The sequence below is a fragment of the Struthio camelus genome, chromosome 16, assembly GCF_040807025.1.
Source record: "Struthio camelus isolate bStrCam1 chromosome 16, bStrCam1.hap1, whole genome shotgun sequence".
Taxonomy (NCBI): domain Eukaryota; kingdom Metazoa; phylum Chordata; class Aves; order Struthioniformes; family Struthionidae; genus Struthio; species Struthio camelus.
The window spans coordinates 14,068,679-14,086,499 of NC_090957.1; the positions used below are offsets into that span (position 1 = coordinate 14,068,679).

The 17,821-nt window shown below is 41.3% G+C and overlaps 1 protein-coding gene across 12 annotated transcripts in view; it reads left to right on the top strand.

Annotated features, from left to right (window-relative positions):
* The window catches only part of CUX1 (cut like homeobox 1), a 247,482-nt gene that overhangs the window by 36,018 nt on the left and 193,643 nt on the right, over positions 1–17,821 (top strand). For all 12 annotated transcript variants that reach the window (XM_068909277.1, XM_068909279.1, XM_068909283.1 and 9 more), the window contains exon 2: positions 15,873–15,983. In XM_068909277.1, the coding sequence (XP_068765378.1) occupies positions 15,873–15,983 (111 nt within the window). The remainder of the gene's footprint in view (positions 1–15,872; positions 15,984–17,821) is intronic.

Below are 17,821 nucleotides of genomic sequence, written 5' to 3' on the forward strand. Positions count from 1 at the left end.
TCTCATTATAACCTGTCTCATTTGGGGGTATCCAGAACTAGACACTGGAACTGTTAGTGTCAATGACTTCCCCGTTGCAGCTCTGTAGAAGGTGGAGAATTTAGTTCCTGTTGCTTGGTTCTCCCAGCAAATTACTTATCAGTTCTTTGGGGTGAAACGGGACATGCTATATGCATGGTGGTTTTTTTATTTGAAAGCAAATCAGAGCACTGTGGAAATGTTGGTTGGGAGGGACCTCCAGAAAGCCTCTAGTCTGATGCCCTGCTTGAAAAGAGGCCGTCACCCATACTCGATCAGATCTGCTGTGGCTTTGTCTTAGCAGAGGGTTGAAAACCTGCAAGGACAGGGATCCCCCGCTGTGACCCATCAGTGCTGCACCACCTTCCTCATGGCAGTTCTTCTCCTCGTGTCCTCTCTGAACCTCCCAAAGGACAACCTGTGGCTTTTGCCTTTCAATTCAAAACCTCCTGATTTAGATTCTTGCTATTTTTGTGCTTGAGAGGAGAGTTGTTCACAGCAACAAGTGAGCTCTCTTTTGTCATCAGGGCTAGCAGTAGGGCTTCTGTGTGAGAAAGGCCAAAAAATCCTTTTGAAAGAGGATGTAGCTGCTCGTATAAGCCTTGCTTTTTATATGTTAGTGTTGTTACCTCTGCAAAGTGAACTTCTGTGTTTGATAAAGAGAGCAGCAGTCAGAAGAATCGTGATGAAGAGGATGAGGAACCGCCCAGCATTTAGCTAGTGTTTCTGTGCATTGTGTTCTGGACTTTCCAAATTGGACTGAACGTTGTGATTGAAAAGATTGTCAGCACTATGTAAATGAGAAAGAGAAGTGAAAGTGCATCTCATGCAGATAATTTCTATGTAGATAATTTGCCATAAAAATTTATACTGCAGTCCTTAAAACCTTCAGAGATTTATTCTGTCTAGGGAAAGGTGATTTATGTGGTATTAAAACACTTTTTATGTTCCAGTCCTTTAGATTTAATGTTTATTGCCTATAAAAATGAAATCTTCCTGTGGATATTTAAAAGTTTTGGTACTGTGTGAAATATATATTCAGCTTAGAATCTGAAATGCTTTAGAGATGCAGTAAATAAGTGATGGAGTGTTACCTCAGATCACTAACCTAGGCAGCCCAGACCTACTCTGGGGCCAAACCCATTAGGTAGATACCCTTCTGCTTATCCTAGACACATGGTAAAGAAGACTTATATGCTGGTGAAAGTTATGAGTGATTTTGTCATTCTTTTTGGCTGAATATTTAGGGCACTTTCTACATTGGTTTTTGAAGCTGAACTCGTCCTGATGAGTACAGTCAGAATTAAAATACAGAAGTAGGCTTGCTGCTTACCCATGAAGGGCTGGATTGAAGGTACACAACAGAAGTATAAACAGGAGAGTAGGCTTTCTGTGTTGTTTCTCTGAACAGCTTCTGCGTGTGGTGATCAAGTGAACAGGGTAAGGCAGTGTAGCTGCTGTGGTCATCAGGAATAGATGGGCAAGGAGAGGTCTGTGTTCTGGGTTTATTTTGGGTTTAGTTATTATTTTTTGCTGCCGTTATTGCTTGGGCAGGAACACAGAAGAAAGTACGCTTCCTTCAAAGCATAATCCCTGACCTCACCGTGCACGTCCCTCTCCCCTTCTCTCCAGGCGGTTTGCTAGAGTGCGGGGTCGCTGTCTAGAAACGTACAACACGCACAGTGTGAAAGATAAGGAAACAAATAAATGAGTTTTTACATAAAAAGAAGCAAGCTTGTGTAGGTTTTTGTTTTTCCCTCTGTCTTACCGTATGGTACTGCCCTGAAAACGTAAATGCCATAGCATGTATCGCTGACTTTTTTCCCCAGCGCTCTTTATAGTTTTGGAGTTCATCCCACCACAAACATGCGTAAGTTAAGCACTTTAATGTCCCACACTGAACACCGATGGAGATCAAGAATAAAGCTTGGCAAGTCCTTTTGAGATTTTCATCTCTAACTGCAGAATATGGTATATTACTGCCTATGAAGCACAAAAATTGAAGACTGATTTATAGTTACATAACTAATATAACTGGAGACATTATGGGAAATAATTCTGGGGGCTTACAGATAATGCTTAATTTGCAGCGGTACATCAAATAGCATCTCACAATTCCTTTCCACATTATTCTCCTCTAACAAGAATTTAATGTTACTCTGAGTTCCTGGGCTGACTGTGCTGGAGCCTGAAGTCCTGCCTTTGGCAGCAGCCCGAGCGCAGCGAGTCGGCAGCGGTGCAGGCTTTCTCACACTGCTGTACCGCTCTGCCTCGGTCCTGGTGTGGGAAAAGATGCAGTTCAGATGTTGCAACATCAGGCAGCCAAGTGAATGGCACCAGTTCAAGAAGGAACTTTGGTGAAACTTCCCAGGGTTGTAACCGCCTGGGCCCTGGCACGTAAGAGCCGAGCAAGCGGCCGAGCTGCAGGAGCGAATGCAGCGTTTTGACACAGCGTGTTTAACAAAGGTGGCTTGTGTGTTACTTAGACGGGGAAGCCAAGCAGTCATCCTCTAGGCTGGGTGGGTAAGGCAGCTTGCAGAACATAATAGAGAACAAAAAAAGTCCCGAAGCAGGATAAAGCTGATAGCAAGCTCGTTGTCAGTTCTGGCCTGTATGCGAGATGTGGAAGGCCGTGATGGTATTCCAAATGTTTTTTTTTCCTAGATAGTTTGAAAGAAATGGAGAGACAGGAGAGTAAACTTATGAGGGGTTTAACAGAAAGATTTTGACCTTTGTTTATTTGTGGAAATAGGATTTAGCTAAAGTTAGTTCCCTCTTTTGAGTTGGGTGCCTAGTGGATTTCAACCCCCCCCCCCCCCCATGCTGCATCTGTGGCTCCAGAGCGTTTTCTGCAAGCTGTGTTCGTTCAGTGGTCTGCTGTGAATGACTCTTCATAATGCAGACATTAAATTGTCTTTTTTTTTTCGGGGGGGGGGGAGAGGGTACTGAAATTCTGAACTCTGCACAGCGTTTAGAGGCTTTAGGCTCTCCCTGATATCTCTGTAAAAGTTTACATTTATAGATGCCTTTGTGTAGAAGAAATACCGGTTTATTTAACTTATCCTGTGTACTTTTCAGCCAGATATACTGCCAAAAATAATAATTCTGATGGTTTGATAGTTCCACAGTTTTGTGGGGCTTCATATTTGTCCACCTGCTTCTTCTGTAATAAGCTTAGTGATTCAATTCGTACCAGCAATATGTTTTTACTTTTAAATAGGAAGATGTTCTTTAACTAGAACTTATTTTTCATAATCATCTAGGATCTAAAATAAGTGAGTAAGAAAACCAGTCACTAAGTGAAAGTTTAGTTGTTTGGTATAGGATGTCGCGCATTGTTGCATCATCTCAACAGAGGCATTTTGCTTCTGACTTTCCGGTTGTTGCCTGCAGGGCTTTGCAGTGTTTCATGGGGTTTCTCTACAGAAGTGCTTTCTGGCATTTGGACCAGAGTGTCCAACGCTCTCATCTACATATCTGAAAACCCAAATCTGGCTCTTTTTCAAGAGTCTGTAGATAAGGGATGGGGAGATACTTGGCGGCAGTGAATCTCAAAGGAAAGAGCTCAGTGGTAATCCAGCTATCTGCGGTTTGCCTGGAAAGTGCATGGGGTGGGGAACGGTGATAGCAATTTCAGAAATGTGCACTAAAGGCCTCTCACTTGCTTCTATTGGTGACATATTTGAATGCTATTTTTGATTTAAAGAAATGTGATGACTAAAGACATATTATAGAAAGCAAATTGTTTATGAGGAGTGGACTCCTGTTCCTGAAGGACTTGGGAGAACTTTGGACTTGGTCCATCAGCCCCAGCGACAGAGTCAGGAGGCAGCCCGACCCTTTCTGGCAGCAGTGCTGTTTGTTTAAGTTTTCATATAGGATTTGTCATCATTACTATTGGGCTGAAAATTACTATATGACAGAAAGTCTTGAAAAGATACAAAGCTAAATGGATTCTTGGTAAAGAGCTCACTTACAGCCCCAGTACATCCTCTACCTCCTGAAACTGCTGGGAAGCAAAAATTCTGTCTTGTAGATAACTGTATTTGCAGAGTTTCTTTCTGCGTGTGGGGAGGGAATGAAGTAATCTGTTCCATCAGCTTGTAAAACCGAACTAATTAACAGACATTCAGCCCTGATTGAGACAGCTGCATTCTTTAGTGAGGGATTGTAAACACAGTCTTCACAGAATTGTTTTTACTGGTTTAAAGTGCAAGAAATTGAAATTGTATTTGATAGCCAAAATTAAGGACTTTTCAGTGACAGTGTATCATAGCAAGGTTGACAGTGCCACTGCAGCTAAATCTGTTGTTTTCCTAGTAAACCTCCTTTTAGTGTGATTTGTCACAGTGAGTAGTGGTGGAATTATATGAATTATCACTTTAGAAGTTTTAACAGTTAAAAAGGTATTTTAGCTGTACTGCATACCTTAGTTGTGTTCATGGAGCAAGCAGACAAAGGCTGTCCCGAGTTCGGTGTTCAGCCCGGTACGCATACGTTTTACTGCTTCTAAATACTAGAGGATGCCAAGTTTTTCAATATTTAAAAAATGTTTTATGTATGCTTCGGTTAATGTGCAAATATAAGCAGTTATCCAGGATTTCTAGAAGACCTTCATAAGAATTCCTTGTATAAGGGTAGGATTCTTGTTAAGGGATGTTACCAGAAATGCCAATTTAAAAAATGAACAGTCCAATTTAAAACTATTGTACGGAGAACAGTACGTCTGCTTCCAAGTTAGCTTGCACCCTTACTGACATCAAGCACGTTATTTTTTTGTTGTATGCTGTTATGCATGCTGTCACGCCATAGCCAGCCTCCTGGTGACTGTACATCAGCTAATTTTACTTCATGAGTCAATTCTGCTATTTTCCTTTTCATGTCACAGAAAATGAGCTTAACTAAGTACTGCAATATGTTGTTGGGAAACACCTAGCTCGAAAAGGCACTCTGCATTCCTACGCCTCTGCGTTTTGATTTTGGTTCAGTGTAAAGCGTGATGCTTCTGCTGAACCACAGTGGTCCAGATAAAACATTAAAAACTATAAACATTTTCTGAACGGCTTCAGAATCTGGGATTCTGTTTAATCATCCAACATATGGAATGCTTGCTACCAGTATTAAATGCCAGACATACATTTTAACGTTTCCAAGGAAATGTGTTGTCATACAAAGCTGACTCATTATTTGGGATTTAGATCTGAAAGAATACTAAAAGGTCTAAATGGGATTTTAGTAGCAGCTAAAAACTAAATGTTACTTTCTTATTTCCTATTTTTATCTGTAATTTTCTTTTTAATCCACCAAATGCATTAACAACTTCACAAAAATACTATATTTTTCCTGTCATGGGAAAATGCACAAACCTTACAGCTTGCCCAGAAAGTCAACAAACTCAGACCAAGGGAGGGATCATGTTAATCGGGAGTCAAGGACCCTTCTCTGAAAGCACTCTGCCAAATATTCTTCCTGCTTAAATTGTTTATCAAATAACAATTTCATTTGCCAGTAATTTTCTTCTGATCTTGTTTTTGTTACTACTTATTTCTTAATTCAAGTTCCCCATCCAACTTCCTCTGCAAAATGCTGCAGTCGTTGCCCTGTATCTGATGTCAGTCTGGTTTTAGGCAGTTGGTGTCAACGAAATCAGACATATAACTTTACTTTGGGGGGAGGGAGGGGAGGAAGAGACTATTTGTGCAGGAGCATAGCAGCTTTGAAACGTGTCTTTTGATCAGTAGTAGAAGGGGCAGGTAAAATTGTTAAAGTCATGGGGGGGGGTACCAGGATAAAATTTTGAAGATGTATTTTGTAGGTTTTCCCTAGTGTGCAAGCTTGTTGTGAAGGTTTTTAAACCAATAAAAAAATAAAAATTCCAAGCTAAGAGTAACTGCATCTTTCCAAGCCTTGTTTGTAATACATATGGTAGGATAACGTATTCAGCTAGCATACAGCTTCTGCCGCGGCCAGAACATGAGAACGGAGTTAGGTGTTATGCTAGCTCAAGTCCATCATCATTTTCTTCAAGGAATTACTTTGTTGGAATGTGGTTACAAAAATATTTTTAGGTTGCTTTTTCAAATGTGTACTTATATTTTTTTGGTAAATATTTTATTTCCAAGTGTTAGGAAATGGCATAATAAGTAGTTTTCAGATTGGTGATTGTGATGGACTTCAGGGCAGATAGTTGGTCTGTTTTTAATCGTTAGCCATGTTAAATAAAAACCTTCTCAAAATAAAATAAATTGCCTGTGTCATCAAAGGAAAAATAATTATAAATTTCTGTTTTCTAAATGACATTTAGTATAGTGAGGATTTGGATGAAGTTAAATAAAATATCAGCAAATGAGTTTGTTCTCAGTTAGAATAAAAATTGGGTTTATTTTTTCGTAAGAAGTACTGAGAACTCAGAACTCGCACTGAAACAAGATTGTGTGTGTATACGTACTATTGATTTATTGGTGGCAACCTTTATAGCACGTAATAAATCCTCATCTGTGTTACAGTATGTGTCTTGCTTAAAGTGCATGGTCATGCTTCATTTATTAGCAAACCTTAGGTTGCAAGAGGAGTAACTAAATACTTAAATGATGTAACAGAGCTTAGTTAAAGGGTTGAACGTGTTGTTATTTAAACTGCCCTTTTAAGACCACATTTTGTTTTGATCTGTGCTCAAAAGAATTATTTAATGCAACTCATGAATCTGATCTTACTTGCGAGTAAGACATTAGCTGAAGTTAGGGAAGGTGTTTTATTACAAAATGGCAGCATGATCCCTCTTCGCTTGCACCCAGTGGCTGCTGCACTAGGTGGTTGAAACAAACGCTAAGGGTAGTGCATTAAGTAGTTTGTAATTACTGACCAATTAACCTTTCTTTATTATTATTATTATTTTATGTCTTAAGAGCCAAAGCTCTTTTGAAAATACTCTACTAAAAACTTGTCTTGCGGTGTACATCCTAGTCAAAACCCAGTCATTTGCTGGTATCAGAAATGTGGCTAGACGGTTACTTTTTTCTCTGCTGGCTTTTGCATTTACAGCAATTGCAGTGCCCAGCGCTGGGATCGGTAAAGGGGCAGCTCGGACCTGAGCCTCTGGGGTTCGCCTCGTACCCCGGCTTGTTGCCCCCCCCCCCCCCCGGGAGCGGCAACAAAAAGCAAGGGGAATGGGAAAGGCAAAGTGCCCCGAGTGGAAGCAAACGTGATGTGATCTCGACAGGGTGATTATTGCATCCTCTATTGCCATTCGGAGAAAGGAGATAATCTGTCTCCTGCAGCGTGGTAACAGCCCTTGCGCTTACAGGGGCTTGGCCAGCTTTGGGTCAGCTGACGAGACGGGTGGTCAGGCAGATGCGTTTGACTCTCGAGTCTTGCCTAGGCACAGTCTTAGCAAGCAACAGTAGGTCTTCTTTGGATTCTTGTAATTTATTTTAGTTGGCACAAGAAGACGTAGTTTGATTATTTTCTTTTATTTCCCCACGCACGCCCTGTAGTTGCTAGGAAAGTAACAAGTATTAAGCTGGAGGATTTTGTTTGTTTGTTTCTTTCAAAGGAATTAACAGAGTGTACATGATTGATTAACTAATTTTATCAAGTGGAAAGCCGTCAACTGCACAGGGCAGGGAATTGGGAGTTTACGGAGACGTCATCCCAGTTTGCGCTGGTACCGGGTGCGTGGCCCGGAGAAAGGGAGCCCGCAGGAGCAGGTGGCCGCGCGGCGGGCGCAAGGGCGCTTGGCCCTGAGCCCCGGGCCTGGCATGCCTGCCTGAACTGCTACCTTCGGGGAAGCCTCAGCGCCCGGATGTTTAAATTACCTTGCAACGTTTTGGACTTTTCTCTCGTAGTTATTGAAGCGAATAGTTTGAACTTAACGCTTTTATGTACAAGAGTGTGAAAATGAACGCAGGGAAAGTCAGTGAAGCCGTTAGCAAGTCCTCTCTGGGGATGGCAGTTGTGGTGGGCCGGGTTGGGTTGTAGACATGCTGTGTTTTGCAAAATGAGAGAGACCTCCCTCCCCTTCCTCTTCCCCCTGAATCTTGAATTTTCTTTTCAGGAAATTTATGTCCTTTGAAGCTGTAATGAAACAAAATGCAAAGCTACTAGCGAGCGTGAAGTAACTGATGAGGTAGGTTTGCTGAAAGTTGTAGTTGCCAGGCATTAAAAGAAAACTGCGAGGTGCTGTCGGTGAGGTAATGGAAGGTGGCGGGCTCATAACGTTATGTGGAGTCCCGCGCGGGTAAGCCAGCGAGAAGAGCGACTAAGAGATGCAGAGAGCAGCGGCACGTTCCAGCTGACTTCTAGGTTACCTACTACTCCAGAAGCAAACGCTTACTGCTTGGTGGTGACTTGGAGGTGAGCTAAGTTTCTGTGCTGGTGGCATGAGGTGAAAGCAGACCTGGTGGGAATGGAGACAGAGATGACTAACAGTCTGCTGTGGAGGCCTCTAAACAAATCAGGGAGGAGAGAAATATCAGAGTGCTGAGGGTTAAGAATATGAGTGAACCCCGAATCTTGTTTCTGAAGAGAGGTTGGAGAGTGTATCACCAGCACAGTTCCACCTTTACCAGAAGTGGAGGTATCTCCTTGTGTAGGCTTCTCATTAGTGCCTTCCCCTTCTGATCGTCCGTTGTCTAACTTGTGAAGGGATTCTTCAGCCCTGAACACATTAAGTTTTAAGGAGAGTGGAAGGAGGGAATAAATGTCAGAAGATGAAAACTGCCTTTTGGAACAAATGTGCAGTCTTTCATTGCTTTCCGAAGTGGCAGGAGAAGCTTGTTAAATAGTTCCTCCAGACCTTTGGCAATAAGGTCTTTACAGCTCTGGGCAGTCTCTCTCTCTTGTTCTTTGCATTTTTAAAGAAGTTTTGAATTCTAGGTGTAGATGAAAGGACTGTGACATTGGCAGTCTTTTCTCCCGCTCGTGCATTTCTTGCTGGCTTAGATATTTATGCAGCTGCTTTATGCTGATAGAAGCTCCTTTTGAGAAGCCAGTACTAGCTTTCCCCTCTTGCAAGATCTTTTGATAGGCTTTCCCTGCGTTTGTGGTAGTAGTGGGTGTTCTTGTGAACAGACAAAGCCACAATAAACTTTTTTTTTTTTTTTTAAGACAAACATTTAAAAGAACCCAGCCTGATGCTTAACATATCTTACTGATATCTACGTTGTCGCCTCTGTTTTTGTTCTCTGTTTGCTTTAAGCCACAGACACCACACACATTGACTCACTGTCCAGAAGTATTGCATAGAGTACAAAATTTGTTCCAGTTAAAGCTTGTTTAAAAACCTACCTGGAGTCAAATTACCGTAGTACGCGGAAATAAAATGTGTTTATTGCAACTACCTTTCGCACACAGAATTAGTTAGGAAGTTTCATCAGTTTGCTGAATAGCAAAATACTTGTTAAGAAAACATGTTTTGTTTAATGCTTACGGCTTTATTGTTGTTTTTTTTTTTTCCTTTCAGGAGTATAACACATAGCCGTTCGGTTCTTTGCTTTATTACTCGTCCATCTTTCAGAGCTGATTTGTAAGACGGGAGCCCAGCGATTCTTAAGGCGGTGTGCTCTCTTGCCGAGTGCTGTGGTCTTTCCTTCTGCTTGCCTTAACAAGGGGCTTTACAGAGGCAGACATGAACTTGTTGTACAGAAAAGAAACTTCTTTCATTGTTACAGTATGTCTTTACTTTTTAAATGGAAGTGGTGCGTGCTTTTTACAAATGAGTGCAGTAATGTTAACAAAATGTACAAATTTCCAAATGCCAGCTTTGTGGTTACTGCCCCGGCAATAATCTAGAGCTCTATCAAGCGAGGGTGCGGGTTTGTTTCTCCAGAGAAGCACGTCGAGATCACAGAGCAGTTTACCCTTTCTGAAATATTTCTGTAATAAGTATGTACGATTCTGAACATTTGAGAACTGAGGAATTTTAAATACTGACGGACAGATTACCTGGGGTATCAGGTAGGGAAATGTAAAATTTCCCTGAGGGAAGTGAGATGTGTGTATATGCAGGTTTGTATGTTGGTATCCTCATCGCATGGAGAAGTTTTCCTTCTCATTTTCCTTTAATAGGAAATTAAAAATTGCAAAAACCTACACTGAGAGCTTCGACAGAGCTGACAAATGCAATCCCGAGAGAGGATGAGAACAAAAATGAGACTACTGAATACTCCTTTCAGTAGCAGATTGTCGTGCCAGCCGGGTCACTGATGATAAAGGGAAAAACCTTAAATATAGATAAAAGATTTCAGTGGAAATAGTTACTAGTTTATTTTACTGGTAGACAATTCCTGATATAGTTGTGATTTGTGCCTACAGAGTAAATGCATCTTTGCAATACTAAAATGAGGTTTATGGTGAAAATGTGCAGTTAACATCTGCAGGTCTGCATTGGGCTTTTGAAGGCATACCCTGTGTTTAGACGGCATTGTTCCCCTGGCTAAAACAACTCAGCAGCAAGTCTGAATTAAAGTGTTGATACATGGTTCTTGCTACAGAAGAGGAGCTTTGTAGCAAACGCAGTTTGGATTAAGCATTTCAAAATAGGAGAATAACAAAATTTGGGGACACAGTTTACATCACCGTGCTTGTAGGCGATTACTGGTGCTAAGCAGAAATAGAAATCTAGTAATGACAGATTATGTTAGAGCAACTTCGGGGGGCATCAGGATGCCGAAACATGGGGATTTCTTGCTTCCCCAGCTGTAGTCCTGAAATAACCCTATTGGGGCAGTGGCCATAGCTGTTTTAAATGCCAGACTTGGTGGGAGTCCTGAGACAGGCAGTGACTGTATGGACAGACACTTAGAGGATTAGTGTTAGTGGGAGCTGGACATATTAATGGAGTGAGAAAAATGTAGAAAGATACTTTTATGATGTTACTTACATTTATTTATTCCATTTATACTGTCTTAATAGAATAAAAAGAACGTGGTTAGGGAGAAACTAGTGGGGGCTAGCTGCAGAGAAGTGGCGCCTCAGACCTACCTAACCTCCTGCTCGCTGGCTGCCGGTGCTGCAGGCAGCTTCGCTTTGGGCCTGTCTCTGGCCCCCAGGAGGAGGAGGTTGGAGACTGTGTTTCTCTACCTCCATTGCACCTTTTCAGATAAAGCGGTGATGAATATCATTTGCTGTTGCCTCTCTTCCCTTCTCGTGATAGAGTGATGCATTGCTGAGAGTCGCATATACCTTTCCCTCCATCACACTCCCCGATTCACATTTTCTATCTATCCTTTCTCTTATAGGATAAGATAAGAGGATAAGAGAAAGGATTGTTCTTATCTCTGGCTTTGCTTCTCTTTGGCTGAATTCTTTTTTTGGTCCTGTTGGAGTTGCATGTCTGGGGATGAGAGATGAGAAAAGCAAAGAGTAGGGGAGGTGTGAGCAGATCCATGGCACTGTAGTTTTGTCTGCTTATATATTCTTGCTTCTTTCCCACCTTTTGGAAATGTGGGTGGGGGAACAGAGACTTTTATAAACTTAAAAATGGCCAAAAAACCCCATTTTTATTTAGAATCATTTTCCCAAGTGGGTATTTTTAAGAGAGCCCATGGGACTCTTTCGAGAGATGCCAGCCGGCTGCTTACAGGGTGTGCTTTGGGGTAAGGAGGCAGGAGGGCTAGTTTGAAGCTTCCTATTATAAAAAGGGAAGGAAGTCGTAGTGTGTTAAACTGGGCAGCTGGTGTGGTGTAGATTTGTGAGTGGCCTGCTGGCTAGGGGATTATCAAGGTGCACATCCTCCAGAGGAAAGAAATGTCACCTTAAAAGGAAACAGCAATGAAGTGTACCCACAGTTAGAATTTCATAATTGCCTCAAGCCAGCCTAATTGCAGGCAGGTACCCAATGGGGAGATCCCACCAGTGTCCCCCTGCCTCCAGCTGTGGTTTCCCACCTCCGTTTTGCAGTTGGACCCACGCTTCTGTCTCAGCAAAGTGAGCCCAAACTGGGAGCTGATTCCACTGAAAGAAGGTGGTGTGTGAGTTGTAGTAGGATCGCTTTCCTGCCGTGGCTCGCCGCGCAGCCGTGCGGCTCCGGTTTTGGCGCGGCGAGGGCAACGGAGGTGGAATGAGCGGGGATGGCTCTGAGGGTGCCCAAAGGAGGTGAGGAAGCCACTGTCAGGAAATCTATGGTAGCTGCGTTAAAGGAAGACAAGTTCGCTTTGAGTTGGTTGTTGTTACAGTGGATGGCAGGTTGACCCCTTCGTTTTAGATTTTTTTTTTCCCTATATACAGCCTGAAAGAAACCTTTTAATGGTTGCTTCTGAGGATTGCTTTTAATGACTCCTGTGCTTAAGAGCATAAGACTTTCTTGTTTTCTCTCTTCCCACTGCCTCACTCCCACCCCAATAACTTTGTTGAAATGGGTCAAAGTAGAAACTCTCTCTCCAGAGTTCTTCAGTTATCCAGGGCTTAAGCAATGTGAACTTCCCAAGTTGCTTGTTCAGTCTGCTCTGAATTGATGGGACTCTGGGGCAAGGGGAAAGAAGTGGGAAGGATAACAGTCTTGCTTGTTCTCGCTTCTTATTCCAAATCATGTTCTGAGTCCTGACTCATTTTTTGCACGGACAATTGAAAAATGGCTATTCCTGGCCAGAAAGTTTATTACCGCTTTTGAATCCATGCAAGTAAGATTGTAGGCTCTGCATCCCTCCTGGAGTCAGGTCACCGCTCGCACACCTTGGAGCCTTGGTTCCTGGTAGCTTTTCATTTGAACCTTTTTGATTTCCAAGATGTGGAGAATGAGACTGAGACACATTCTCCTATTTTTGTTACTCTCTAAAGGACTCTCCAGTATGCTTCTTTCTGTATAGTATTACATCTTTCTCCTTTCCCCTAGTGGCTACCTAAGGAATGGTTGCCAGGCTTGGGAAGAGTCTGTTCCCTTGTGTGTTACGTCCAACTCGGAGATCTCAAACCTGAGTAAATACGACTTATCCTTTTAATATGTGCTGGCTTGCAAAGATAATGCATTGGCTGTTTGAGTGTTTCCAATAAATGTGGTTTCTCATGAGATTAAGACACATATTGTGAAAAATCTGCCATTAATGTTTGTTGGTTGTAATCCTATATCTATTATTATTTTTAAATAAACTTGTCGTGTAATTGGTTCAAATCAAGTAAGGAAGAATAAACTAGTGATTTTCAAATGGTTTTTCAATGGCTTGTCAGCCATGGCATAGCTTGAGGAGTTAATATCTAGTTTAATATCAGGTCTTATATAGAGGGCTGGATATTTTACTGTTCTCCTATTGGAATTGCATCTAAATGTCCCTGTTCTTAAACACTAGACAAGACCTTGAGCTTTTGGGCTTCAGTACGCTGTATCGTCTGTCCACTGGGTCAAATCAGTTTAGTTGCATGCTTGCGTTTTTCCTTGGCTATGTCTGTATGAATGAAAATGTTTTGTAGTGAGAAATGTCCCAGGAGTTTAGAAAGGAGCAGGAAGGACTTCTTCATAGCGATTGTACTGGGGTGCTGGTATCAGTGAAGCAGTCAGGGCAAGAGGGATATTATTCTTCATTTGCCACTCAACTTTTCTGTTCATCATAGCACAAAATAGGATCTTTGCTTGAATCAGTTCTTCTTTTTCTCTCCTGTCTCTAAACTTGGAAGTAAAGGTCTTTAAAAATCTACTTTTGCAGTTTTAAAGCTCGTTACTAGCCCTCTATAGCATTCAACAAGCATTTGATTCTTTGGTCTACTGAAATTCCCTCTTATTTCATGATTTGTTTTTTCTTTGCTTTGCTTTAAATGTGTGCTTCCTTTTTAAATACGGTTTTCCAAGTTGCCGGCCGTACCAGATTGTTTATATTTTTTAAAAGCCTTCTGCTTAGCCGTTATATTGCTCTTTATAGTACTGCTTAACCACATTGGTTTCTGTTGCTCTTTTTTCTTGCATAAACTTATCTGGGATGAATTTCAAATGTGGTTTATCCAACTGTTAAGTATTTCCCACTTTTCTGCAATAGATTTCACATATGTTACAGAATTCCAAACCAAGATCTGGTGGACATATTGCCCTATTTTTCTCCCCAAAGTCAGAAATACAGGGTTTTTAAAGCATTACAGTAGCAATATTTAGGTCACTGGCTCCAACGTGCTGCCTACCCTAGAATCCATTTGTCGTATTTAGCTCATTTCCGAGGATTAAGATAACTGTGGTCTATATGTTTATTAGAAACAACTTTGCATATCTCTTAATTTTGCAGTAATAAAAGGGGGGGGGGGGAACTGATCCTTTTGAGTTGGAAACTGCAGAAGGAATCCTTTTTTTCCCTCCATTCTCCAGAGGTCAAACTTAGTGTCATGCAAAACACATGCACATCCATCCCAGCACAGAAACAAGTGAAAGTTACAGCATTTACCCATACAGAAATGTAACTAGCTATTTGGAGCTAGATTTTTTACAGCATACCTAGAAAGAAGTTCTGGGACTGAAATACCTTTGGTTTTTTTTTTTAATTTTTTGTAGAACAGAGGCTTTAGCTGGTGTCCTCTAGACATCTGGTGTCTGTGGGCTACTTGTAAGAAATCCTGTAAAAGTACCTGTGGGAAGCAAATTGATCGTTTTCTTGTTTTGCCTCTGTATACTGCAAGGCGGGGTTGCTGACTACGGGAGATCTGGAATTAAACCTGACAAGAGGTCCCAGGTTTGGGTGTTCAGTCTCGTCCTTTGTAGATTTTTGAGTTATAAGCAAACGCCAGGGATGCAGGTGTTACTGGGGAGATGACTGGGGCTTTTGAGCGCAGGTCTGGGGTACGCGGGCAGAGTAATGGCGTGAAGGTAGCCCTGGAGACGAGCAGCATTATGTCTTGCTCTAGCAAGTTGTTGTTCTCACTTTTAATTTTTCTTATCCAAAGCCTTTTTTTTTTGTTTAAGCTTCAAATGAATAGGGATGAAACCAGTGCCAGATTTTTCTCATTGATTCTGGGTTATAACTCCCACTGATTTGGGGAATGACGTACATATTTGAGTGGAGGTTTTAGCTTTTGTTGCTTTCCTGTTTTCATGCACTGAGAAGTGACCTGTTCAGTCTGTTATGGTGACGTTTGGAAGGACAGTACTGAGTGAGGAAGATATTGGGATAACGCACTGAAGTCACTTGGACAAAGCTGGGCTGTAGTCGGTGTGCTGAGTTTGTAGTTCTGCCTAGCAGAAGCTGTTGGAAGCTAATCTGGCATTCATCAAATGATGAAAAATGTATACTTTGGGAGGAGGAAACAGTCAGCAGAGGGATATCTGCTAATAATTTTTAGGGGAATAGATTCTAATAAGAGGAAAAGATTTGAATAGGGAAAAATGTAAATATAAAAAGAACATTGCTGTATCAGTATAGAATGATATACAAAATGTATTGAAATTAAGAGTAACTGAAGTATAGCCAGTATCGGTTGAAGTATACAGCAAGCCAATAGTTGAGTTGGTCATGTTTTTCTTTTTTTTTCCCTCAGAGTAACTCAAAAAGTGAGAAGCCAGTATCTTCAAAAGGTAGTCAGGTAAAAATAGACCTGGTTTGAACTTGTTAGAGATCTGTATCCTTCATTGGATTTGGGGATTACTAGAAGGTGTGCCTTGCATGCCACTGCTGCTGTCCGGTGTTAATGTGGCGGTAAAGCCATGAGTGCTTGTGAGAAAACTGGTGATGTTTTGATTTCGAGATGGAATCAAAAAGGTTGTACGCTTCCTTTAATGGCTTGCAGAGGGTTTGATTTCTGGAAGCTTGGTGCTTTGTATTGTTTTATAGTCCAACCATCTCCGTATTCTCAACAAGATGATGTATGCATAAGCTTTATATTTTTTATTTTTGTGATGAATAGGTCTCTAACTGTAGTTGCATTTTTGTTTTTCTTTTTCTTGACAGAGAGAGCTTGATGCCACAGCAACAATATTGGCTAACCGGCAAGATGAAAGTGAGCAGTCTAGGAAAAAACTTATTGAGCAAAGTCGCGAGTTCAAGAAAAACACTCCAGAGGTGAGGAGAAAAGCTATTTCAGTCCTTTGAGTATCTTGCAGTAGCATATGGTACTAGGCCCATTTAAGTTTTTCCTTAATGATTTGTTTCCATGACTTTCTTGTACATATTGCTAAGTCCACTATTTTAACCACAACTGCTTATCTTTGGCTGCTCTTTTCAGAAGGCTTTTTTGCATTCTGTAATTAATAAAATATGAGCTGATTATTTTGGAGGAGGTATGAACATTAGACTTCAAACAGGTTGATCTGAATTGCATAATAATCTAAAACCTTGAGAGCTGCAAAGAATTTTTGTTTAGTAATCCAAATGCTCTTACTACTTGCGTGTAGTACTTGCGTTTCGCTGCCTAAATAAATACATCAAGGGCATAACTTCAAAAATGCTCATTTTTCCACCAAAAATCAAATTAAGTTTTTCTGTTGATTTCACTGGTAACGCAACAAGGTCAGCGCTGAGCTCTTTAGAAAACTCCCCTCAGAGGACGTGCATCACACCCTACCAGGTGGCATGTACAAGGTGTCAGAACCAATGCTAGTCAAGCTCCAGAAAGGTGAATTTTGCATGTACGAAGCTGATAGCATTTTAAAACTTACATGCTCATGATAGGATATGCAGTATGTTCATCTGTGCGCATGCATGTGTAATTATACAGGAAATAAATATGAATTCATTTTGTTAACTGTAATGAATGCCCAGCAATGCTTTTTTTTTTTCTTGCTTCTCTCCCTCCCTCTCTCTCTCTCCCTTTTTTTTTTCCCTTTCCCTGATGATTGCCAGCAATCTGTTCATCCAGCACTGTTCTAGGGTTTCCAAAGCCCCTTCCAGATAACTAATACACAAGTATCATTTCCTTCCAAGTTTCTTCCTGGGAGAGAAGCAGTAGGCAGCTTTTCTAACCTTTATTGCTGCTTCTCGAGTAGCAGATGCTGCTCTGCTTCCTACAGCAGGAGAGAGGCTGACGGAAGTGGGATTGTTTAACTGATGCCTGGGCAGGCTCCCTGGGACAGAAGTCAGTTCTGTTGATTTGAAAAAGAGACAGTTTGGGAACTGCACCTCGGAAAGAACAGGAACAGCTTTAAAAAGGCACAAAGAAAAATGGAGAGCAAATGTAGCAGCTCTAAGAAGGTGAGGAATCAGTTGATTCCCCTTGCCAAGGAAAGTGAACTATGGGGAGGGAGAGAAGTAGAAGAACGCAGAGGGTACAAGAAATTGTACAAACTGCAGGAAACAGATTTCTGGGGACACTTTTTCAAATCGTTTGCTAGAATCTTAAGTTCCTTCTGAAAAACTAATTTGAGTTTTCTCCTCCTTTTCATCTCTAAGGAGAATGATAGGTTCTTCAGAATGCCAAAGTAACTGCGTGCTCCTAGCTGATAGCATGTTTACAGATTTGTTTCAGGATGATTTACTTTGTGGCAACTTTATTTTTATGGACCAGTTAGTTAAAGAGGGGGGGAAAAAAACAATATTGTACTTTTAGGTGCGCTGTGAGAGGACCTTGGTAAACTCAGTGGGAGCTGATACGCAAAAGAAAATTATATACTCTGTATAGTTACTTCAGCAGATATAGTAGGAGAACAATATGCAATTTGTTCTCTGCAGTAAATAAGAAAGATAGAGCAGTAAGTGAATGGCCTCCACTGTGAAATCATTTGGTGATTAGGTTTAAAAAATATTTTTATAAAATACAATTCTGAAGCCTTCCATACAGCACTTTGGAAGAGAATAGAGGTGTTGTATTCATTCAGGGGCAAGGTTCAAAAGAACGACTCTTAATATCTCTGTCGTTTAGGGAAATTTGTATCTGTACTAGATGCTGCATCTCAGTCTGGTCC